Source organism: Camelus ferus, chromosome X, assembly GCF_009834535.1.
Source record: "Camelus ferus isolate YT-003-E chromosome X, BCGSAC_Cfer_1.0, whole genome shotgun sequence".
Taxonomy (NCBI): Eukaryota; Metazoa; Chordata; class Mammalia; order Artiodactyla; family Camelidae; genus Camelus; species Camelus ferus.
Genome location: NC_045732.1, coordinates 76,936,205 through 76,957,013, shown reverse-complemented (window position 1 = coordinate 76,957,013; position 20,809 = coordinate 76,936,205). Strand labels below are relative to the sequence as shown.

At 47.1% G+C, this 20,809-nt stretch overlaps 2 protein-coding genes across 4 annotated transcripts in view; one reads left to right on the top strand and one right to left on the bottom strand.

Annotated features, from left to right (window-relative positions):
* LOC102511866 (60S ribosomal protein L31) overlaps window positions 1–3,110 on the bottom strand; it is a 30,242-nt gene extending 27,132 nt beyond the window's left edge. For all 3 annotated transcript variants that reach the window (XM_032474586.1, XM_032474589.1, XM_032474587.1), the window contains exon 1: window positions 2,683–3,110. In XM_032474586.1, coding sequence (XP_032330477.1) covers window positions 2,690–3,067 — 378 coding nt within the window. In that variant the 5' untranslated portion in view covers window positions 3,068–3,110 and the 3' untranslated portion in view covers window positions 2,683–2,689. The remainder of the gene's footprint in view (window positions 1–2,682) is intronic.
* The window catches only part of LOC116661882 (paraneoplastic antigen Ma6E-like), a 177,598-nt gene extending 165,945 nt beyond the window's left edge, over window positions 1–11,653 (top strand). Inside the window, exon 2 of the mRNA XM_032474703.1 lies at window positions 11,207–11,653. Within this exon, the coding sequence (XP_032330594.1) occupies window positions 11,207–11,653 (447 nt within the window). The remainder of the gene's footprint in view (window positions 1–11,206) is intronic.
* Window positions 11,654–20,809: the final 9,156 nt, after the last annotated feature.

Here is a 20,809-nt window from a genome sequence, read left to right as displayed (position 1 = left end):
CCTTTTGAGTAGACTTGGGACCTTTTCTTCTCTGGTTGTTTTATCCACATTAGAATTTACTTCCCTTATTTCTGTCTATTCATAGTCCCTGTGAGAAGGAAAAATCATCCTCACATTTACTCAAGAGGAAATTGGCTCAACTTCACATGTGTAGGTTTCCTTTCAGCTCAATCACACAGGAAGATGGGGAAATCATCTAAAATTGTCTCCCTCCAAAGGTGATGATTTGCTTTTTGTGGCATATGGAATTAGACCTTGTCAGGAACGCTTTCAAAGTCTACCATGTGTGTCTTTTCCCCTAAAAACATCTAAGAGGTTACTCAGAATCCATCTCTCATAAAATACTTGCTAGCCAATTTCCAAATCACCATTTTGTGATCCTAGAAAGGCAATGAAATAGCATGATGATCTAGAGGACTACATCCTGGTCCCAGTTTTGCCTGAGGGCTCAATCATCTACTCAACTTACAGAGGCAGAAAGTGAAGCTCAGGATGAAACACAACCAGCCCAAAGTAACAAAGTGAGTAAATGGCAGTTAAGAGACATTGAGGAGAGATGACAGTACAGCTAAAGCAGAGGGGGGCATCCAGAATTTCTCTGGGAAGAGGCATGTAGAGGTCCAAGCCAGGTGCACTGAGGCAGATCTGTGGATGTCCTGGATGTCAAGAAGAAAGGATTTGGGGACTCCAAGTTCAAAGTGAAAGATTTTAATATGTTCAGTTTGAAAGTTTTTGCAATTGGGGTTAACCTTTGTATGATTATGGAGCTCCTCCACTCTGTGCCCAAAGGACAGTGAAGAATATTGTCTCCTCCACTCAAACAGAAGACCATTAAAGCCAGTAAAAATGTCTTATTTGCTTTTATGTCCCCATTGCCTTGCATAGTACTAGCACAAAGGCACCAAAATTGGGTAACTGATGGATAAACGTCTCTTATAAGGTGGAAAGTTTAATAGACAGTGAAGAAAGCCATCTCCACTGGGATGACCTTCCCCTGGCTTAGACCAGTGGCAGAGTCGTCCAGGGGGCAGATTACTGGAGAGTCTGTTCTGCTGAGTCTGAGATAGGCCTGGGAATTTTTTACAAGAGCTTCTGGTAATTCAATACTTTCAAAAATACATTCTGCAATATTTAACATCCAAAATGTATAAGGAAAAGTGTAACCAATACTCCTATGTGTAGTACCTAAGAAATAAAACACTGCCACCAAAGGTTCACCCCCTTGTGTACTCCTTCCCAACTGTCTCGCACTCTCTGCCCCACAGAGGGAAGCACTGGTCTGCATTTGCATTTCTTTGTCCTTCCACTGCAAATAAATCCTTCAACAATTGGTAGTATTGTGTTCTCATGTTTTAAGCTTTACATAAATGGTATGTTCTCCATATTTATCCATTTTATTAGCCAACCATTATGTTTGTGAAAATCACCATTTTGATACATGCAAATCTGATTCATTAATTTTCACTTCTGTATAGTATCCGTTATGGTGAATGGATATGTGTGTACCAAAATTTATTTATCAATTTTTCCCATTGACAGATATTTAAGTTGTTTCCCATTTTCAGCTATCACAAACAGTGCAGCTCCGAATATTCTTGGAGAGTTTCACTGGGCTTGTACCTAGCAGTGGCATTGCTGGGTCAAAGACTGTCTTCAGTTTTAAGAGAATGTCTTCAGTTTTAAGAGATATCGCCAAATTGTTTTCCACTTTGCTATACCAATTTATACCTCCATCAATCTCCATATCATCATGAACATTTTATATTGTGTGACTTAAATATTGCCAGTTCTGAGGGATGTCAATTGTTATTTTATTGTACCTTTATTTTGAATTTCTCTAATCATAAATGAGGTTTAATACCTTAGTTAGGGGGCTACTTCTGATTCTTTTTGTTTGAAATTCTTAATAATGTTTTTTCCCATTTCTTAGTTGGGAAGTTTATCATTTTTAATGCTTCATAGGAGTTCTTTACATGATCTGGATACTTCTTCCTATTAAGTTACTGTTGCTGTGTAACCAATTACCCAAAACATACTGTCTTACGGAAACCATTTTACTCTGCTGACAAATTTGTGAGTCAGGAACTGGAGGAAAGTTTAGCTGGGAAGTTCTTTCTTGGGATTTCTTATGTGGTTGCAAATGTGATCTGGGAATTTAATGATCTGAAGGCTCAGCTGGGCTGGACACCCAATATAGTTCACTCACATGGCCGACAGAGTCACGTTTTTGGTACTCACAGCCAAGAGCATCCTAATTTTTACAGACACCCTCTGAATCACCATTCTTGGGTCAGTGAAGTTTTTGATGTGGAGTATAAGAAATTTCTGTGTCTTCCTAAAATCACATGGTGAAGTTCTAACCCCCAGTACCTCATATTGTGACCTTATTTAGACATGTATCCACCATTACAGTATCATACACAGTAGTTTCACTGCCCTAAAAGTCTTCCATGTTCCTCCTATTCATCCCTTCCTCCCCACTAAACTCTGGCAACCAGTGATCTTTTTACTATCTCCATAGTTTTGCCTTTTCCAGAATGTCATAGATTTAGGAGTCATACAGGATGTAGCCTTTCACATTGGCTTCTTTCACACAGTAATGTGCAATTAACGTTCCTCTATATCTTTTCATGGCTTGATAGCTCATTTTTTTTTGTGGTTCTAGAACTTCATTTATGACACTCAGCAGTTAGTTCTCATCCACATTAACTGTCTGTAGATTTTTGAAAGTGGTGACAGGTACATAGGTAACCAATGTATAGAGCTTGTTTGGTGAATCTTCATCCTCATTCCGTTTTCTGGACAATCGCACACGGGTATGGTATGGGACGTTCCTTATTGGTTTGGCCCAGACAGCTTTGTTGAGCCTGGTATCAATGAGCACATCTGGAGTTCTCATCCCCTTCATGGCAAATTTCCGGATTTCTCTGAGTGCCCGAGGCGCACACTTCTTGAAACCCACTCCATGGATGCGCTTGTGAATGTTGATAGTGTATTCTCTGGTCACCACCTCATTGATGGCGGACCAGCCCTTCTTCTTCTCACCAGCCTTCTTTGCGGGAGCCATCCTGCTGGGCCCAAGTCGGAAAGAAAGCAATTGCTCATTTCTTTTTAATGTTGAATAATATTTCATTGTCTGGATGTACCACAATTTATCCACTCACCCACCAAAAGACATCTTGGTTGCTTCCAGTTTGGGCAATTATGACTAAAGCTGCTATGAACATCCGTGTGCAGGTTTTTGTGTGGACATATGTTTTCAGCTCCTTTAGGTGGATACAATACCAAGGAGCATGCTTGCTAGATCGTATGGTAAGAGCATGCTTAGTTTTTTCAGAAACCGACAGTCTTCCAAAGTGTCTGTACCATTTTGCATTCCCAGTAGCAATGAATGAGAGTTCCTGTTGTTCCACATCTTCAAAATCATTTTGTGTTGTCAGTGTTCCAGATTTTGGCCATTCTAATATATTAGTGGTATCTCATTGTTGTTTTAATTTGCATTTCCCTGATGACATATGATGGAAAGCATCATTTCAGGTGCTTACTTGCCATCTGTGTGTCTTCTTTGTTGCAGTGTCTTTCCAGGTCTTCTGCCCATTTTTAACTGGGTTGTTTGTTTTCTTACAAGAGCTGAAGAAGGTCATCTAGGCACCACCTGGCTGGACACGCAGGACAAGAGAACCATATAGAATAATTAACTGTTACATACCAATGACCTTTGAGAAATTCCAATGTCCTTGTTGACGGCTTGGTGTGGCTCTGGCAAAGGGATCACTGTAATCATGACCATTGGCACCCTGGGTCCGTGTATTTATGGCAGAGATAGGGGAATCATGATGATTTTGTGGGTCCAAAGGTGAGGCAGCTCCACTACCAGATCTAGATTACAGGTGCTTGTAGGACTGACTTCTGTTTAAGTATTTATTTTTTTTTTTAAAAAAAGCATGTCTACCATTTGTACTTAAGCATTATTCTCTTTTGCACAACCAAATATTTGCAATTATACTCTATGTCCGGCATTCTGCTGCAAAATCATAAAACGAGGACACAGACAAAACAAAAACAAGCAACAATAACAACAAAAAGCCCTTGAAGCTCTATCCATTGGCAAAATCTTCCCTTCCTATTCTTTGGGTACAAGTTGAAAATGGATGGCAGTCGCAGCATTTCAACCACACCCAAATACCAACCCAATACATCCCAAAGCCAAGATTAGGCCTTTTCCTTCTCCCTTATCTGGTCATATGCAATCATGTGGCCATAGCGTGACCTGAGGGAGGAGTGGTAGTGTAACTACGATGGATAGCATGAGGGTCTGGGCTACTGCTCAAAAAGCTTACTCATACCTCTGTCCCTGCCCAGATTGTATTCCATATGCACCATTTCCATCCTACAATCAGTTGCTGATCAGCCATTTGACTTTGACTTGATGAGTCTGACAGGACCCAGCTTATAATGGGAAGTCCCAGATGCACAGTCACTTAATGTCCCATAGTTCAGCATCTGTCTCTACCAGGACCCAGAAGCACACCAGGAAGTATTTCTAGAAAGGCGTATAATCTCTGATACTGATGGCATGGCCTCGCCCCAGAACCCCAAGGGCCTGAGTAGCAATTCTCTTACAGGGGCCAGCTTTGAACTTTACATGCATCCTTGCCCATCACTGATACATTTAACATCATGGGGTCTGTCAGATAAGACAGTCCACACGGCCGCTTGCATGGCAGCCTGGACCTGCGGCAGTTTCCTCTCCTGCACCTCACCTCTCCCAAGGCTCTCAGACTTCTGTGCCACCTGGTGTATGGGCCAGAGCACTACTTTCTTTTTCGTGCTGGAGGATTCAAGGCGAAAGATTTGTCTTTCACTTTGGAGGGGACATCTGGTATGCCTCTGATTACTGGACTTTAAAAATGTTATTGAAATGTTAGGTCCCTGAATCCTCATGAGGTTTATCTCCCATGTTCTTGAGCTCATGTGTCTTACAGAAGCCTCTACTTGTCCTGTCCAATCAGTATGATGGTGCCAGTGCAATGGATCTGAGTGATGTTCTATGGGCTGTCTAGATGATCCACATCTCTTGGTACTATATTTTTTTATTTTTTAGTTGAAGTATAGTCATTTTACAATTTTGTGTCAGTTTCTGGTGTACAGCATGTTTCAGTCATTATACTCTTTATATTCATTCATTATATACTGAATTCATTCAATCAGTATATGTATACATATACATGCATATATTCATTTTCATATTCTTTTCCATTATAGGTTACTACAAGATATTGAATATAGTTCCCTGTGCTATACAGTAGGACCTTGTTGTTTATCTATTTTATATGTAGTAGTGTGTATCTGCAAATCTCAGACTCCCAATTTATCCCTCCCCCCCCTTTCCCCTGTGGTAACCATAAGTTTATTTACTATATCTGTGAGTCTATTTCTGTTTTGTAAATAAGTTCATTTGTCTTTTTTTTTAGATTCCACATATAAGTGATATCATATGGTATTTTTCTTTATCTTTCTGGCTTACTTCACTTAGAACGACGATTTCCAGGTCCATTCATGTTGCTGCAAATGGCATTACTGTATTATTTTTAATGGCTGAGTAGTATTCCATTGCATGTACGTATGTATATATACATACATACAATGGAACTTCTTAATCTAGTTATTCGTTGATGGACATTTAGGTTGTTTCCATGTCTTGGCTATTGTATATTATGAGAAAGGAGAGGTAGCAGAGTTAACATGGTAGTGAAGCAAATTGTAAATAAAGATTTTTTTGTCTGTCCACATGATTGAGAACTGCTTCTAATCCTCTTTTCTTGATGGTTTGGAATAAAAAGAAATGCAGTCATCAAATCAATGGCCACATACCAGGGACCTAAGGCCCTATTAATCTGCTTGAGCAACAATACCAGGTCCACAACTGAAATTACTAGTTGGTGAAGCCTGGGGTATTATATAGTCATTCTTCCCAAATCACCCAATTTCTGCAGTGAACAGATTGGCAAAGTAAATGGACGTATGATGAGGACCAACACCCTACATCTTTCAGATCTTTAAGAGTGGCTCTAATCTCTGCCATGCCTCTTGTGATATTGTTTCTAATATATTCTCTTAGTTGTGTGTGTGTGGGGTGCATAGTTTCACAGACTTGAACGTAACTTTCACAAATTTATGGTCACCTGAAATACAGATAGACCACCACCTAAGATGTGGTTTGGGTGTGGAGACTGATGATACTACACAAACACCAAGAAGGCAAGAAATGGTTCAATACTTACATAATTGAAGGTTTGGAAGAGAGCAAGACAAGCCTCTCAACCAGTTGCAAAGTGGCTTGTGAGAGCAAGGAATAGACTGTCCTGGGATTTTATCATGGTGAGGAGGTAGGACCTAGATGAGAGTTCTCAGAGGTGGTCAGGAGCATGCAATGGTTTGAATCTCCCTCTGGTGCCAGAAGAGGAAGCACCCAGGCTTTCTTATCAGTTTTCCCCAACATGGAGCACATGGGAAAGAGGGAAGGCTAGCTGAAAAGGTCAGTTTCCAGGGAGAATAAGGAATGGAGGCAGTAATCCTCCCTGCACTGCTGGTGCTCTGGGAAATGGAGGCTCTTAGGACTTAAAGATAAATCTCAAAATGGCCTGTGTTGTGCATGTCCTTAAGTCAGGGAGAGGTTTTGATAGAAGGAATAAAAGTCAAATAAGATTGAGAGGAAGAAACTGACTATGGAAAGGGAGATGACATTGAGCCCTCTCAGCTGCGTGGTACCAATGCCAGCACAGAAACTACCTGCCTTAGTGTCAGTGGACCAGTAAGACACTGTGGACAGGCACACAACAAAAGAGTCACAACCATGTCACGTCAAGTATAACAGATGAGCCTTAGTTAAATGATACACAGGGTCTGTCTGGGCATAAATAGTAACAGTAGATTTCTAAATAGAATAAAAGTATGGGAGAACCAACATAAGCATCTTGGGGGCAGGAGGTAAGATAACAAATAGGACAGTTTAAGAGGCACCCCTCCCTCACGTTTGTACCAACAGCTAGAGCAACAGGTTCACCAGGGTCATCAAAGCCTTGGTGGTAGGAACTACTCACAAATTGGAAGCAGTATATAATGTGATGACAGGGGCAGAAGTCTAGACTTAAGAAGCCTAGCTCTGCAACTCGGTAACCAGGCAATTCCCTTATTTCTCTTTCACTCGGTTTATACCACTAAACAAGGAAAGGCTCCACGATCTCTGAGCTAGTCAAACGCTCCAAAGCTCTGCAGATCTCCCTGCCCACCCCCATGAGCCTCCTCACCCTCCCTCGCCTAACTCCTGGGAACTAAGCCCCTCCCCCAGGAAGCCCCCCAGCCCAGCGCAGGCAGGTCCTCCTAGGGGTGGGCGTGAGTGGTCCCTCGTGGTTGGAGCGTCCAGCTGCCCTCCCCGCGTGTCCACAGCTCGTGCCCCGGCCGGTTCTGAAGACCCGCGCCCAGGGTCCAGAGACTACCAAGCGGGCTCGGGCCGCAGGAGCCCCTCTCGGCTCCTCGCGGGCACCGAGCTCCCTTGCTCTCCCCTTCACCGCGGCGCGGTGGTCCACACGTGGTCGGGCGTGCGGGGCGGGGGGCGGCTTCAACCCCAAGCCGGTGGGACCGCCGGGCCCTCCGGGCCAGGCGGGGGAAGTGCAGCGGCAGCCTCGGGCGGCCCGAGAGCTGAGGGGCGGCTCGGCCCAATTGTGATCCTCGCGCGACATCTGGCGGCCGGCGCGGGCACCGCCGCGGGAGAAGCGCCTCCGAGGCCTCTCGTGCCCAGGGAAGCCATTTCGCTTTGCGAACCGTCGCGTTTCCCGACAGGCACCGCGAGGCAAGCTCGCCGCTGCAGTTAATGGCGGCGCGCGCAGGCGCCCTCACGCGGAATCCAAGCGCGCACGGGCCAGAGAGGCGCACGCGCAGGCGCACACAGGGCAGTCTCCGTTAGACCTGAATGCACCCAGACGCATATGTTCTCTGACGGTTGCTCAGGTCCCTGCTGCTCAGGTGGGAACTATTTGTCTCCACTATTTTCCTCCCCAGTTCAGAATCTGCTTCTTGCCCTCAGAGATCGTGTGACAGCTCGAGGAAAATAATTCTTGACACTGCATAGAAGTGACAATAAACGGAGGCGCTATTAAAAGTAAATCTATGCTGGAGCATCAAACCATGACACTATCCTGAATCCGGTCCCTTATACTCCTTTCAGTGTCTAATCAATTTATTTTCTGGGCGTTCAGTGTATACTCCAGGTACCCAAAGCCCTGCCCAAACCCACCAGAGTACTATTGATTGGCACAATAGAGCCTGCTCAGCTGAGTTCCTTTACCTGTGTCTACAAGCCAGGTCATGGTGGATTGTAAAAACATTTTGAAACTAAGCCACCCAACCAGCCATTGACTGGGCCCACAGTCCGTCATACAGATCCGTCCAGCCCAGGAGACCACACAGACCCTCTTGGACCCTGCTCTAACCATACTCCAGTGCTGACTCGAGGTCCCAGGCCACTGTCACCTCCCCCTACCCCCATCCCCAGTAGACCCTTCCTTCAAATGCCCACAGCAGAGGCCAGACTCAGCTGAAACTTTCAACGAAATTTATTAAAGAGAAACATTGACTGAAACAACTGAAAAGAGGGAATGACCACACAGACAGGAACTTCTAACGGCCACTAAAGCCCACAGATCTCAGCCCCCTCCTCCTCCCGGGGTCCCTCACCAGGTGTCTCAGCTGCCTCCCACCATGCTGTGGCCCTCCCCGCGTAGTCTCCCTTCCTGAGGGCCCCACGGTCAGCCTCTGGCCAGGACGGTGGACCCCAGCAATGACTGCTGCCCCCAGGGCACCCCTCCACCTCTGGCCCACATCCTGGGGCCTGGCCCTGCCCTCTGGCCCCCACAGGACAGTCCAGGACACTGGAGAACACGGCGGGGAACGCTCCCCCAAGCCCAGGACAAGGGGTCACGAGGAGCAGCGATGGCAGATCACAGCATGGTCCCCGAGGACCCTCCGCAGCCCCTGACCTTCCCCGGCCCAGTTCTTCCTTCCCGAGGCCACCAGGTGGGCGTCGTCCATCTGTCCTTCCCGCCGTCTCCTGGGACCGGGCTGGGGTCTCCGGGCTGGGCTGGGGGTACTGCTCAGAGAAGAACACACACACATCTCCACAAGAACAAGCAGCGGTTGGCCTAAATCTACTCCAACACAGCGGACGTGGAGCTCACGACACCGGGCCAGAGCGAGCAGAGCCTTGGTGCCCTGAGCTCAGGGCACGTGGCCGGGCCCAGAGGTGGCGGCCTGGGTAGGAGGGACACCCGGCCTGGGTCCACGGGCACCTCAGGGCTCTGCACGGGAACGGGGGCTGGTGTGGGGGTGGTGAGGAGATCACTATGGGGCCACAGAGACACAGGCTTCCTATGGGCTTCCTAGGACAGGGAGCAGCCTGCCCCAGGGGACGGTGACTAGGGGCCCCTCTCGGAGGCCCAGGCACCTTGACATGGCCCCTGACATCTCCCAGGGCAGTGTGGGGGCAGACGTCTTCAGGTGGCCCTCACCAAGGCCGGGGCTGGGCACTCAGGGATCCTCCTGGGCTGGCTGCCCCAGTTGGCAGGGCTTGGGGCTGAGGCTGGTGTGGTGTTGCCATGGTGGGGGAGGGGCACCTCTCCCCGCCCCATTTGGTGTCTAACATGGAAGGACTCATGGTGGTGGGTGGGGTCTCTTGCAGGTGATGGGGGGCCCAGGGAGTTGCTTTGGGCTGGGCTGGCCCTTCCCTCCACCCTGCTCCCCACCTGGGGCGAGGTGGCTGCCTGGCCTGGCCTCTACCTGCCTCCAGGCCAGGGAGGCCCTGGGCCTGCTGAGCCTATTGACCCGAGGAGGACTTGGGAGGGCTCATCTCCACAGCCCTGTCCTCATTTCCCGGGTCCTCTGGGATGGGCTTGAGCCCCTCCTCGGGGGGCCCCTCAGCCTCCTGGTCTCCTGCCTGGTTGAGGTTCTCTGGCTCACAGCCAGGACCTCCTGGTGCCTCCCGGGAAGCACTACCCATCTGGGCAGTTGGGGGCGCCTGGGGGTGTCTGAGGGTCCTGACTCCCAGGAAGCCCTGCCTATCTGGGCAGGGGTGGGGGCCCCAGAGGCCTCTGACAGTCCTACCCCCCAGGAAGCCCTGTCCATCTGGGCAGGGGTAGAGGCTCCAGAAACCTCTGAGGGTCCTGACTCCCAGGAAGCCCTGCCCATCTGTGCAGGAGAGGGGGCCCCAGGGGCCTCTGAGGGTACTGACTCCCAGGAAGCCCTGTCCATCTGGGCAGGGGTGGGAGCCCCGGGGGCCTCTGAGGGTCCTACCCCCCAGGAAGCCCTGCCCATCTGTGCAGGAGAGGGAGCCCCGGGGGCCTCTGAGGGTACTGACTCCCAGGAAGCCCTGCCCATCTGGGCAGGAGAGGGAGCCCCGGGGGCCTCTGAGGGTACTGACTCCCAGGAAGCCCTGCCCATCTGGGCAGGAGAGGGAGCCCCGGGGGCCTCTGAGGGTACTGACTCCCAGGAAGCCCTGTCCATCTGGGCAGGATAGGGGGCCCCAGAGGCCTCTGACAGTCCTACCCCCCAGGAAGCCCTGTCCATCTGGGCAGGGGTAGAGGCTCCGGAAACCTCTGAGGGTCCTGACTCCCCAGAAGCCCTGCCCATCTGGGCAGGAGAGGGGGCCCCAGGGGCCTCTGAGGGTCCTGACACCCAGGAAGCCCTGCCCATCTGGGCAGGGGTGGGAGCCCCAGGGGCCTCTGAGGGTACTGACTCCCAGGAAGCCCTGACCATCTGTGCAGGTGTGGGAGCCCCAGGGGCCTCTGAGGGTCCTACCCCCCAGGAAGCCCTGCCCATCTGGGCAGGAGAGGGGGCCCCGGGGGCCTCTGAGGGTACTGACTCCCAGGAAGCCCTGCCCATCTGGGCAGGAGAGGGGGCCCCAGGGGCCTCTGAGGGTCCTACTCCCCAGGAAGCCCTGTCCATCCGGGCAGGGATGGGGGCCCCAGGGGCCTCTGAGGGAGCTGCCTGACCTAGGCCTGCAGGGATGGGAGGATTTTCGTCTCCCTGAGTGGCAGAGGAGGACTTGCTGGTCTCCCCAGGCGCAGGGGCTGCCCCAGAGGCAACGTGGGTTTCAGGGGCAGCCTCACCAGCCTCACCAGTGCCAGGAGCCGCCTCGCTGGCCTCTTCACAGGCTGGGGTGGCCTCAGTGCTACCTTCCTTGGAAAGGGCACCCTGGGCGGTCCCTTCACCTGCTGGGGAGGCCTTGGCTCCATCTGCAGTGGTGCCCCCGGTGACGACCTCCTGGGCTGAGGAGGCCTGGGCACCATATTCCTGGGCCGGGACAGCTGGGGCACCTGCCAGGTCTCCAGGGTTCACGCGGGCCTCTTCTTCCACTTGGAGCTGCTCGCTGCCCGCTGGGCCAGCCTCCGGTGCCTCGGTCTCCCGGATGAGCCGCAGCATCCCCACGAAGCCCGGGGGTCTCCTCTCCAGCCTCATCCTCCTCAGCCTGTTCTGGAGTGCAGCACTCGGGCGGGCCCGCATCAGCACCTGCCGGGCGCGCACCTGGTCTGCGATGGCCGGGTGGATGGCCCCCTTCTCCAGGGCCGACTGCAGCAGGCCTTCCAGGCGCATCATGTAGGCAAAGAGAGTCTCCTGGGGCCGCTGGGCGCAAGTCATGAACTTCAGCCGTGCGGTCACCCGGGTGTCCTCGTTCCCAAACGCCTGCACCAGCGCGGCCAGGCAGTCGTGTGCGGCCATGTCGGGATCTTCCACCAGGAGGCCACACAGGAGATCCAGCGCGGGGCCGCCCAGGCTCTCCACCAGCCTCCTCCTCCTCTCCCTCTCAGACACGTGGCGCCACAGGTACAGCATGTCGTTGGCGTGGTCCAGCCAGCTCTCAAAGGACTCCTCCCCGGGGCCAGGCTCTTCCAGCCCAGAGAAGGGTCTCAGGCCCTGAGAGCCCATGTTTTCCAGCACAGGCTGCAAGACCTGCCTCCATGGCCGGCTCCCGGCTCTCGCCTCGACTATGGCTGCTGCTGCCCCCGCAGCTGCTTCCTCACCTGGGGCTCCTGCCTCACCTCCAGCTCCCGCCTCACCTGTGACCTCTACTTCCTGTGCAACATCTTCCTCACCTGGCGTTCCTGCCGTGTCTTCAGCTCCTGCCTCACCCTCAGCTCCTGCCTCATCTGCAGCTCCTGCCTCACCTGCCCTGCCAACCAATGCTGGTCTCTGGGGCTGGGCAGGGAAATTGGGTCTATCCTGTGACTCAGAATCGGGGGCCTGGGGCAGGAAGACCACAGGCCAGGCCCCTCCCGTGCCTGGTATTTGTCGAGGAATCAACCTTCGGTTTAAATACTCAGCACACTCGACCAAGGCAACCCTGGACCCCAGCTCCTTTCTGAAGACCTTGCCCAGCACTCGGTACCTGCCCAGGTGCCACAGGGCAGCCCGCACGGCCTCCTGGAATTCCTGGTCCTTGCAGTCCTCCGGGATGCCCAGGATGAGCAGAGAGCGCTGAGCGTTCACGCCCATCCAGCCGCACCAGTCCCGCAGCACCGCCAGTGCCATCGCAGGGACCTGGGGGGAGGGTGCGCGGCGATCCGACAGGGAAGCGCAGACTGTCGCAGTCTCTGCGCCTGCTGCAGAGGGGAGAGAGGGACATTAGTACCAGACAGCCTGCCCCACCGCTCCCCACAGCGGCGGCCTGGCGCCCTTCTCCCGCCACTTCACGTTCCCCACTCTCCACTGCAGCGACTCAGAGCCCCCCGACCCGTGCACCCCTCACCTCCGCAGCGAGAAGATCCTCTTTCGCCGTGGCCGACGCCCCTGATCCTGCCATAGCAGCCAGAGCCCCTCTCACCACCATCTGAAACCCCCGCAGTCGCCAGGAGCCCTCCCCGCCCCTCCCAGACCCCCTAGCTAGGGGTCCTGCCACCCTCTTTCCTAGTGCAGGACCTGGAGCGCCCCTGCTCCCTACACCGACCCTGGCAACCTGGAGATTCCCCTCCCACGCCCCCCAAACCGGAGTCTGGAGCCCCTCCCCCACCCCACCAGCCCCTGCCCCTCTGCAGCTGGAGCCGCCCTCCCCTCCTGCATCCCGAAGGCAGGAGCCCACCTCCCCTCCTCGCCAGCGTTGGACCAGGACCCTCTCCCCCACCACTGCCTGTTGGGGCAGCGATGCGGCCCCTACCCTGGGCGCCCGCGGTAATTCGGGGTGGGGGGGGGATGTCCCACCGGAGCCAAGCCCCGGGTCGCCTGCTCACTTTCTCCGACTCTGCGGGTGCTGCCTGCGGGCTGCGGAGCGGACTCCAAAGGCCACCTCAAAGCCCTGGGGCCAGAGAGTCAGAAGAATGCGCCTCAGGGCTGTGCAGTCCAGGGTTCTCCCAGGCCCTCCGTGCCGAGGCCACTGTGGGCTCCTCAGTGCTCCCAGAAGCCCCAAGTAGTTGAGGGGGCCAGGTCTCAGCCTCTCTGTGCAGGACAAATGGCTGGATCAGGAGAGCATTTGAGGTGTCAGTGTTGCTGCCACGGGACCTGCTTGGTAAGGGCTTGCTGTGGCAAGGTTTGGAGCCTGCAGAAGCAACAGGCACACCCATTGGCCCTCCAGCAACAAAATGGCCTACTGGGTATTTGGGAAGGTAAGGAGGGAAGGTAGCAGAGAGGAAACTCCTAGTTAGGAGTGGGGGTTGGAAGATAGGAAGCACTGGACACATGTGTGCTAGTGTCTCTAGTGTCACTCTGCATTCACAGGCCAACCTCATCATGCCAGGAACCTCAACAATAGACAGGCTGGCTGTTGCCAACTTAAGAGGCTCATCATAGCTCCTATTCTGCAAAGCCAGCCCTCACCACTTAGGAAGTCATTGCATGTGAAAAGTTGCATTGAAATCTGGCAGAGCTGGATTCTCCTAGCAGCTGGGTGGCCTTGCACAAATCATTGAACGTCCCTGTCCATCATCTGTAAATGGGCAATAAGAACATTCTTCTTGCAGGGTAGTCATGGAGCTTTACCTTCCACTGGGCACATAGTAAGCTTTTTGGAATGGCCTCAAGGACACAGGAATAGAAAGATGTAGTGAGGCCAGCAATGGTGTGGGTATTGGAGGCTGCTTGTTGCAGCCAGCTCAGTTGTCCCGAGTCTGAGCCCTGAGGAAAGGAGAGACGGAGAGGGTAACATTGGAAGTGTTTTTCCAAGGAGCATAACGATTGACTGATGTGACAGGTTAGGACTCTCTGCTTCTGCAGACTGTAGTCAGAAGCCTCTGAGGAACTCGGCCAATCTCTACCGTGTCCAGGCCTGGCTCAGCACCAGGCCAGCAACTTTAGAGGTTTCCCTGGATTGGATCCTTGGTGGACCCTTGAGCACTGCTGCACAGGCACTGCTAAAGTGGCAGTGGTGGGGAGCTACACTCACCTGGCTCCCTGGGCACAAACATGGACACTTGGGGGCAGGAACACAGAGGAAGAATACATCTAATGTTCATTGTGAACCATATGTGAGGAACTTGGTCATGAACTCTTGTGGTAGACTGAGTTTTTTAATGTCCCAAATTCTCCAGCACTCCTTGTATCAGCACCATTTGCAATGACTTTGGAATTCCACCCATCACGAGCTAGTTTATTTCCCCACCGCTGGAATCTAGGCTGGTCTAGTGACTTGCTTTGGTAAATAGAATATAAAAGAAGTGATAGGGTGCCAATTGCTGTTGATCATGGGTCATGTTTTCCTGTTGCTTCACATGTTTTGAGTTTTTAAAAATTGCATATCAAGTATTACGTTTAAAAGAGTCATAGGAATTGAAGTAAATAATTCCTCCCAGAGAGGGTACACCCTTTCCTCAGTCAGGCACGATTCAGGCGTATCTTGGCAACATTGCAGGTTCAGTTCCAGACCATAGCAATAAAGCAAGTCACATAAATTTTTGGTTTCCCTTTGCATATAAAAGTTATCTTTACACTATACTGTATGTAGTCTATTAAGTGTGCAATAGCATTATGTCTAAAAAAAGTGCACATACCCTAATTTAAAAATACTTTATTGCTAAAAAATGCTAGCCATCACCTGAGCCCTCAGCAAGTCATAATCTTTTTGCAACAGTAGCATCAAAGATCCCTGATCACAGGTCACCATAGCAACTATAATAATGATGAAAAAGTTTGAAATATTGCAAGAATTACCAAAATGTGACTCAGAGACATGAAATCAGCAAATGCTGTTGGAAAAAAATGGTACCACAGACTTGCTTGATGGAGGGTTGCCCCAAAATTTCATTTTGTATAAGTCACAATGTCTATGAAGCACAATAAAACGAGGTATGTTTCTCACTTTCATGAGGTATATAATTTCAATCCAATCAGGATTTGAACTGGATCATGGATTGGGCGCAGCTTTAGTTAGTATACGATTCTAAATACGTCGAGGATGAGATCTGCCCTCGAGGGAGAGAGCTGCCCCCTCTAATTGCTAGAGTCAAGCAGGACTCTGAGATCTAAACATATAGGAGACTATAGCTCTCTTCAGAAACCTACAGTGCCCTTTTGAGCAAGATGCCCCATGGCTGTCTTTTGTGGTGTGTGAGAGGGCAGCTCATTTGGCTGTTGATGTTGCCCCTACTGAGATGCCTGGCAAAAGTGTAGCTCCTCCTTTGATGAGCAAGGCAGAGCTGTTCCTCCAGACCCCAGGCTACTCAAAGTTTATCTGCCATTGTCCCCCACTGGCTGCTGCCATCAACACATCTAGTGCCCTGCCCAAAGGACAGAGGAATTTTGACCCTTTCCTCCCCTTTCTTGATAGTGTCCTTTGGTGCACAGAAGTTTTAAATTTTAAGTCCAGTTTATATATTTTTCCCTTGGTTGCCTGTGCTTTTGGTGTCATATCTAAAATGTAAGATAACAAAAATTTATACCTATGTTTTCTTCTGTTTTAGAGTTTTACCTCTTACATTTAGATGTTTGATATTTTGAGTTAATTTTTGCACAGGGTGTGAGGTAGAGTCAAAATCCACTGTTTTACATATGAATATCCAGCTGCTTCTGCACCACTTGTTGAAAAACTGTTCTTTCCTTGTGGAAGGTCTTGGCACTCTTGTCAAAAATCAGTTGACCATACATGTATGGGTTTATTTATGGACTTCTATTGATCTATATGTCTAATTCTATACCATTAGCACACAGACTTGATTACTGTAGATTTGTATTAAGTTTAGAAATCAGGAGGTGGTGAGTCCTCTAACCTTTTTCTTATTTTTCAAGATTGTATGAGCTATTACAGCCCCTTTAAAATTCAATGTAAACTTTAGGTTTTGCTTTTCCATTTCTGAAAAAAAAAAAAAAAAAAAGGCCATCAGGATTTTTACAGGGAATGCTTTGAGTCTTTGGATCAACTTAGAAAATAATTTCATCTTAACAGTATTGTCTTCTAATCTATAAGCACAGATGTATTTCTATTTATGTAGGTATTCTTTAATTTCATTCAACAATGTTTTATAGTTTTCAGGGTTCAGGTCTTGCACTTTTGATTAAATTTATTCCTAAGTACTTTATTCTTTTTGATGCTATTGTAAATGAATTTGTTTTCTTAACTTCATTTTCATATTGTTCATTGCTGATGTGTAGAAACACAACTGATTTTTATATATTGATCTCATAGCCTACAATTTTGCTGAACTCATTTATTAGCTCTAACAGGTTTTTTTTTGTATTCTTTAAGGTTTTCTATATATGATTATGTCATCTGCAAGTAGAGAGAGTTTTATTTCTTCCTTTCCAATCTTAATGCATTTTATTTCATTCTTGTTGCTAATTTCCCTGAATAGACCTTCCCAGAGCAATGTTGACTAGAAGTCATGAGAGCAAACATCTTTGTTTTGTTCCTGATATCAGGGAAAATTTTTTTATTTTTTCACCATTAAGTATGAAGTAAGCTATGAGTTTTTCCTAGATGCTCCAGATCAGGTTAAGGAAGTTCCCTTCTACTTCTAGTTTTTTTTTTTTAATTGCTTTTATCATGATGTAGTATTGGATTCTGTGAAATGATGATCATGCAGGGTTTTTTTCCCTTTTATTCTAAACACAGTGTATTACATTGATTGATTTTTGTATGTCAAACCAACCTTGCATTCCTGGAATAAATGGCAGTTGGTCATGTATTGGTCTTTTATATTCTGCTCAATTCAGTTTGCCAGTATTTTGGTAAGGATATTTCCATCTATATTCATGAGGGAAATTGGCTGTAGTTTTGTTTTTTTTCTTTTCTTCTGATGTCTTCATCTGGTGATTTGGTAGAGTAGTAGTGGCCTCATAAAATAAGAAGTGTTTTTTCCTATTATTTGGAAGAGTTTGAGAAGGTTGTCATTTTAATTCTTCTTTAAGTATTGTTAGAATTCATAAGTGAAGCCATCTAGTTCTGGGCTTTATTTTTATGGGAATTTTTTTTATTATTAACTCAATCTCTATATTTGTTGTAATGCTATTTGTATTTTTCATTTCTTCTTGAATCAGTTTTGGTAGTTTGTGCCTTTCTAGGAATTTCTCAATGTCATCTAGTTTATCTAATTTGTTGGCATACAATTGTTTACAGTATTCCCTATACTCCTTTTTCTTTCTGCAAGATTGGTAGTAATGTCCCCTCTTCCATTCCTGATATTAGTAGTTTGAGACTCCTCTAGTTTTTTCTTGGTCAGTATCATTAAAAGTTGTCAACATTGTTGATCTCTTCACAGAAACAACTTTTAGTTTTATTGATTTTCTTTATTGTTTTTCTTTCTCTGTTTTATTTATTTCCTATTAAATTTTTATTATTTTTCCTTATGATATATTTGGATTTAGTGTGTTCTTCTTTTTACATTTTTAAGGGGAAAAATTAGGTTATTATTTGAAATCCTTCTCTTTTTAAGTGTATGTGTTTACAGCTATAATTTCCCTCTGATCACTGCTTTGCTGCATTGCATAAGTTTTGATATTTTGTCTTTTCATTTTCATTTATCTCAGAGTATTTTGTAATTTCTCTGTAATTTCTTCTTTGATCTATTTGTTATATATGAATGTGTTCTTTAATTTCCACATATTTGTGAATTTTCTACTTTTCCTTCTGTTGTTGAATTCTAATTTTATTCCATTGTGGTCAAAGAGCATACTTTGTATAATTACAATACTTTTCAATGTGTTGAGACATTTTATAGCCAAACATATCCTAGAGAATTTTCCATGTCCATTTCAGAAGAATGTGTATTTTGCCCTTCTTGGGGGGAGTGTTTTATAGATGTCTATTAGATTTAGTTGATGTATAATGGTGTTCAAATGTTCTGTTTCCTTGCTGATTTTCTATTTGTTCTATCCATTTTTGAAAGTGAAATAGATGTCTCCAACTATACTTTTGGAACTGTTCTTTTCTTACTTCAGTTCTGCTAGTTTTTGCTTCATGTTTTGGGGCTCTGTTGTTAAGTGCATATATGTTTATCCTTGTGATTTCTTCTTGATGAATTTATCCTTTTATCATTATGAAATATCCTCGTTGCCTCTAGTATAAATTTTTGTTTTAAGTCTATTTTGTCTAATATTAGTATAGCCCATCCAGCCTCCATTTTGGTTAGTTTGTATGATATAAATTGTCCATAATTTTACTTTCAAGTTACTTTGTCTTTGAACCTAAAGTGACTTTCTTGTATACTGCATAAAGATCTTTTCCCTCTCCTTTATGTTGTTATTGTCAAAAATTACATCTTTATAGATGTGTTCCCATCAACATAGATTTATAATTATTGCTTTAGGCAGTTTCCTTTTAATCAGATAGCATTAAAAGTGAAAAAATATATTTATAGTCTTGTATACTTAACTTATATAGTTACCTTTATTAGTGCTCTTATTTCTTCATGTGGATTTGAGTTACTCTCTTCACTTCTTACTTATGCAGAGCCTTAAGATCAGCCAGAGGTGAAAGTTTAGAGCTTTCTAAGGTCTTTCTGGTGGATACACATAGCCCTACAAAGGTACATGACCTCCTAGATTCCCAGGAATATGTCAAAGCTTTCCAAAGCCCCTATGGAAATCTGTAGTATAATAAGAAATATATATATTTTGTATTTGCCCCCAGTTCTTGGCACAGCACTTCTAAAACCCTTGTAATTTCCTGCGTGATGGGAGCATGTTTTGTTCTCACATTTGGTCTTCATTCCTGGTTCATGAGACAGAACTCCTAGACCCCCATGGAATTGCCTAGGTCATAGTGGTGATAGGAGTGTCTTTTGTTCCAATAGGTGGTTCTTGGTGGGCCCATAGTTTCAAGACAGGGCCGGTCAACAGAAAGACCAAGCCTTGATTAGAAGGCTGCAAATTTTAGTCCCACTGCCTAAACTCCAGGTAAGAGACAGGGGCTGAATATTGAGTAAATAATTGATCACGCCTACATGATAAAACCTCCAGAAACCCCCCTAACTGGTGGAGCGTAGGGAGATTCTGGGTTAGCAAGCATATCCACACCCTGGGAGGAAGTCACTCCATGAAACAGAGGCTTCTGCACTGAGGACATTTCTGGATTCTGCATTATGTACCTTGTTATCTGACTGCTCATTTGTAGCCTTTATAATAAACTGATAAATGTAAGTTAACTCTTTCCTAAGTTTTGTGAGCCATTTTAGCAAATTAAAAACCTGAAAGAGATTGTGGGAACTCCCAACTTTGTAGCCAAGTTGGACAGAAATGTGAGTCACCTGAGGTCCCAATACTTGCAACTGGTGTTTGATATGTGGGCAGTCTCATTGGACTGAGCCCTTAAACCTGTGGAGTCACATGCTAACTCTGAGTAGTTAATGTTAGAATTGATTTGAATTGTAGGATACCTATTGGTATCCAAACTGGCTGGTGTCAAGAGGGAGAAAAACATCTCAACATTTTATTCCTCAGCTTTTTCTTTTAAACAATTTGGTTGATCTATTGTTTACCCTAGTTGTTATTCATTGCCTCACACAATTATGTTAAAACACTTGCAACTAAATAATTTCAGTAGACACCCCAGTGCTAAGATTTTTTAAACTTAACACTCACTCCAAGTCAAGTCAAAAAAGACAAGCCTTTTGAGTGGGGAACCAACAGACAGGTCAAATAGTGACAGTTCTTTAGGGCTGAGATTTTTTAAAGCTCCATTCTTTCCCTCTGGTACCAGGAATGTGAGTTGTTATTTTTCAAGTCATCTGCTGAGGGGATGGGGTTAAGGAAAATTAAAATACCACAAAGCTCATTCTTTGCTTTTAAGATGCAGCCATTTTTAAAAGTAAATGTACCGTGGCCTGGTGCAAGCAATTAATTTCCAAAGTTCTGAAAAAGTTAATTTTTTACAATTTCTGATAGTTTTTCCATTGCTTTTATGAACAGGCAAATTCTACAGGTCCTTACTTCATCACTTTAGCTAACATTTTCATGCCATTTTTCTCTCTTTCTGCTGACACCCAAGATCACGGAAACTGGATGCTTTTCTGCATCAGCTTTCCAGAGTCCTTTCTCCAGTTCTCTGAATATCGAGAGAGTGATGACTACTTGGTTTGTGTTTTCTTATTCCTGATTCACAGCTAATTGTATCCGTTCACAAGTCTGGTCCATAGTCAGGATCTCAAATAAAAATTTTTTTTCTCTTATAGGAAGGAGTAAACAAGACTAGAACAAACCAGAGGAGGAAGAAGTGGGATAAAAGGGTGGCAAGATAAGATTGTAGATCAAAGAATGTTTTACCCTGAGGCTTGCCTATTTTAAGGAAGGGTTGTATGTTTGATCAGACTGGTAGTGAACCACAGTTCAGGCACCTTGG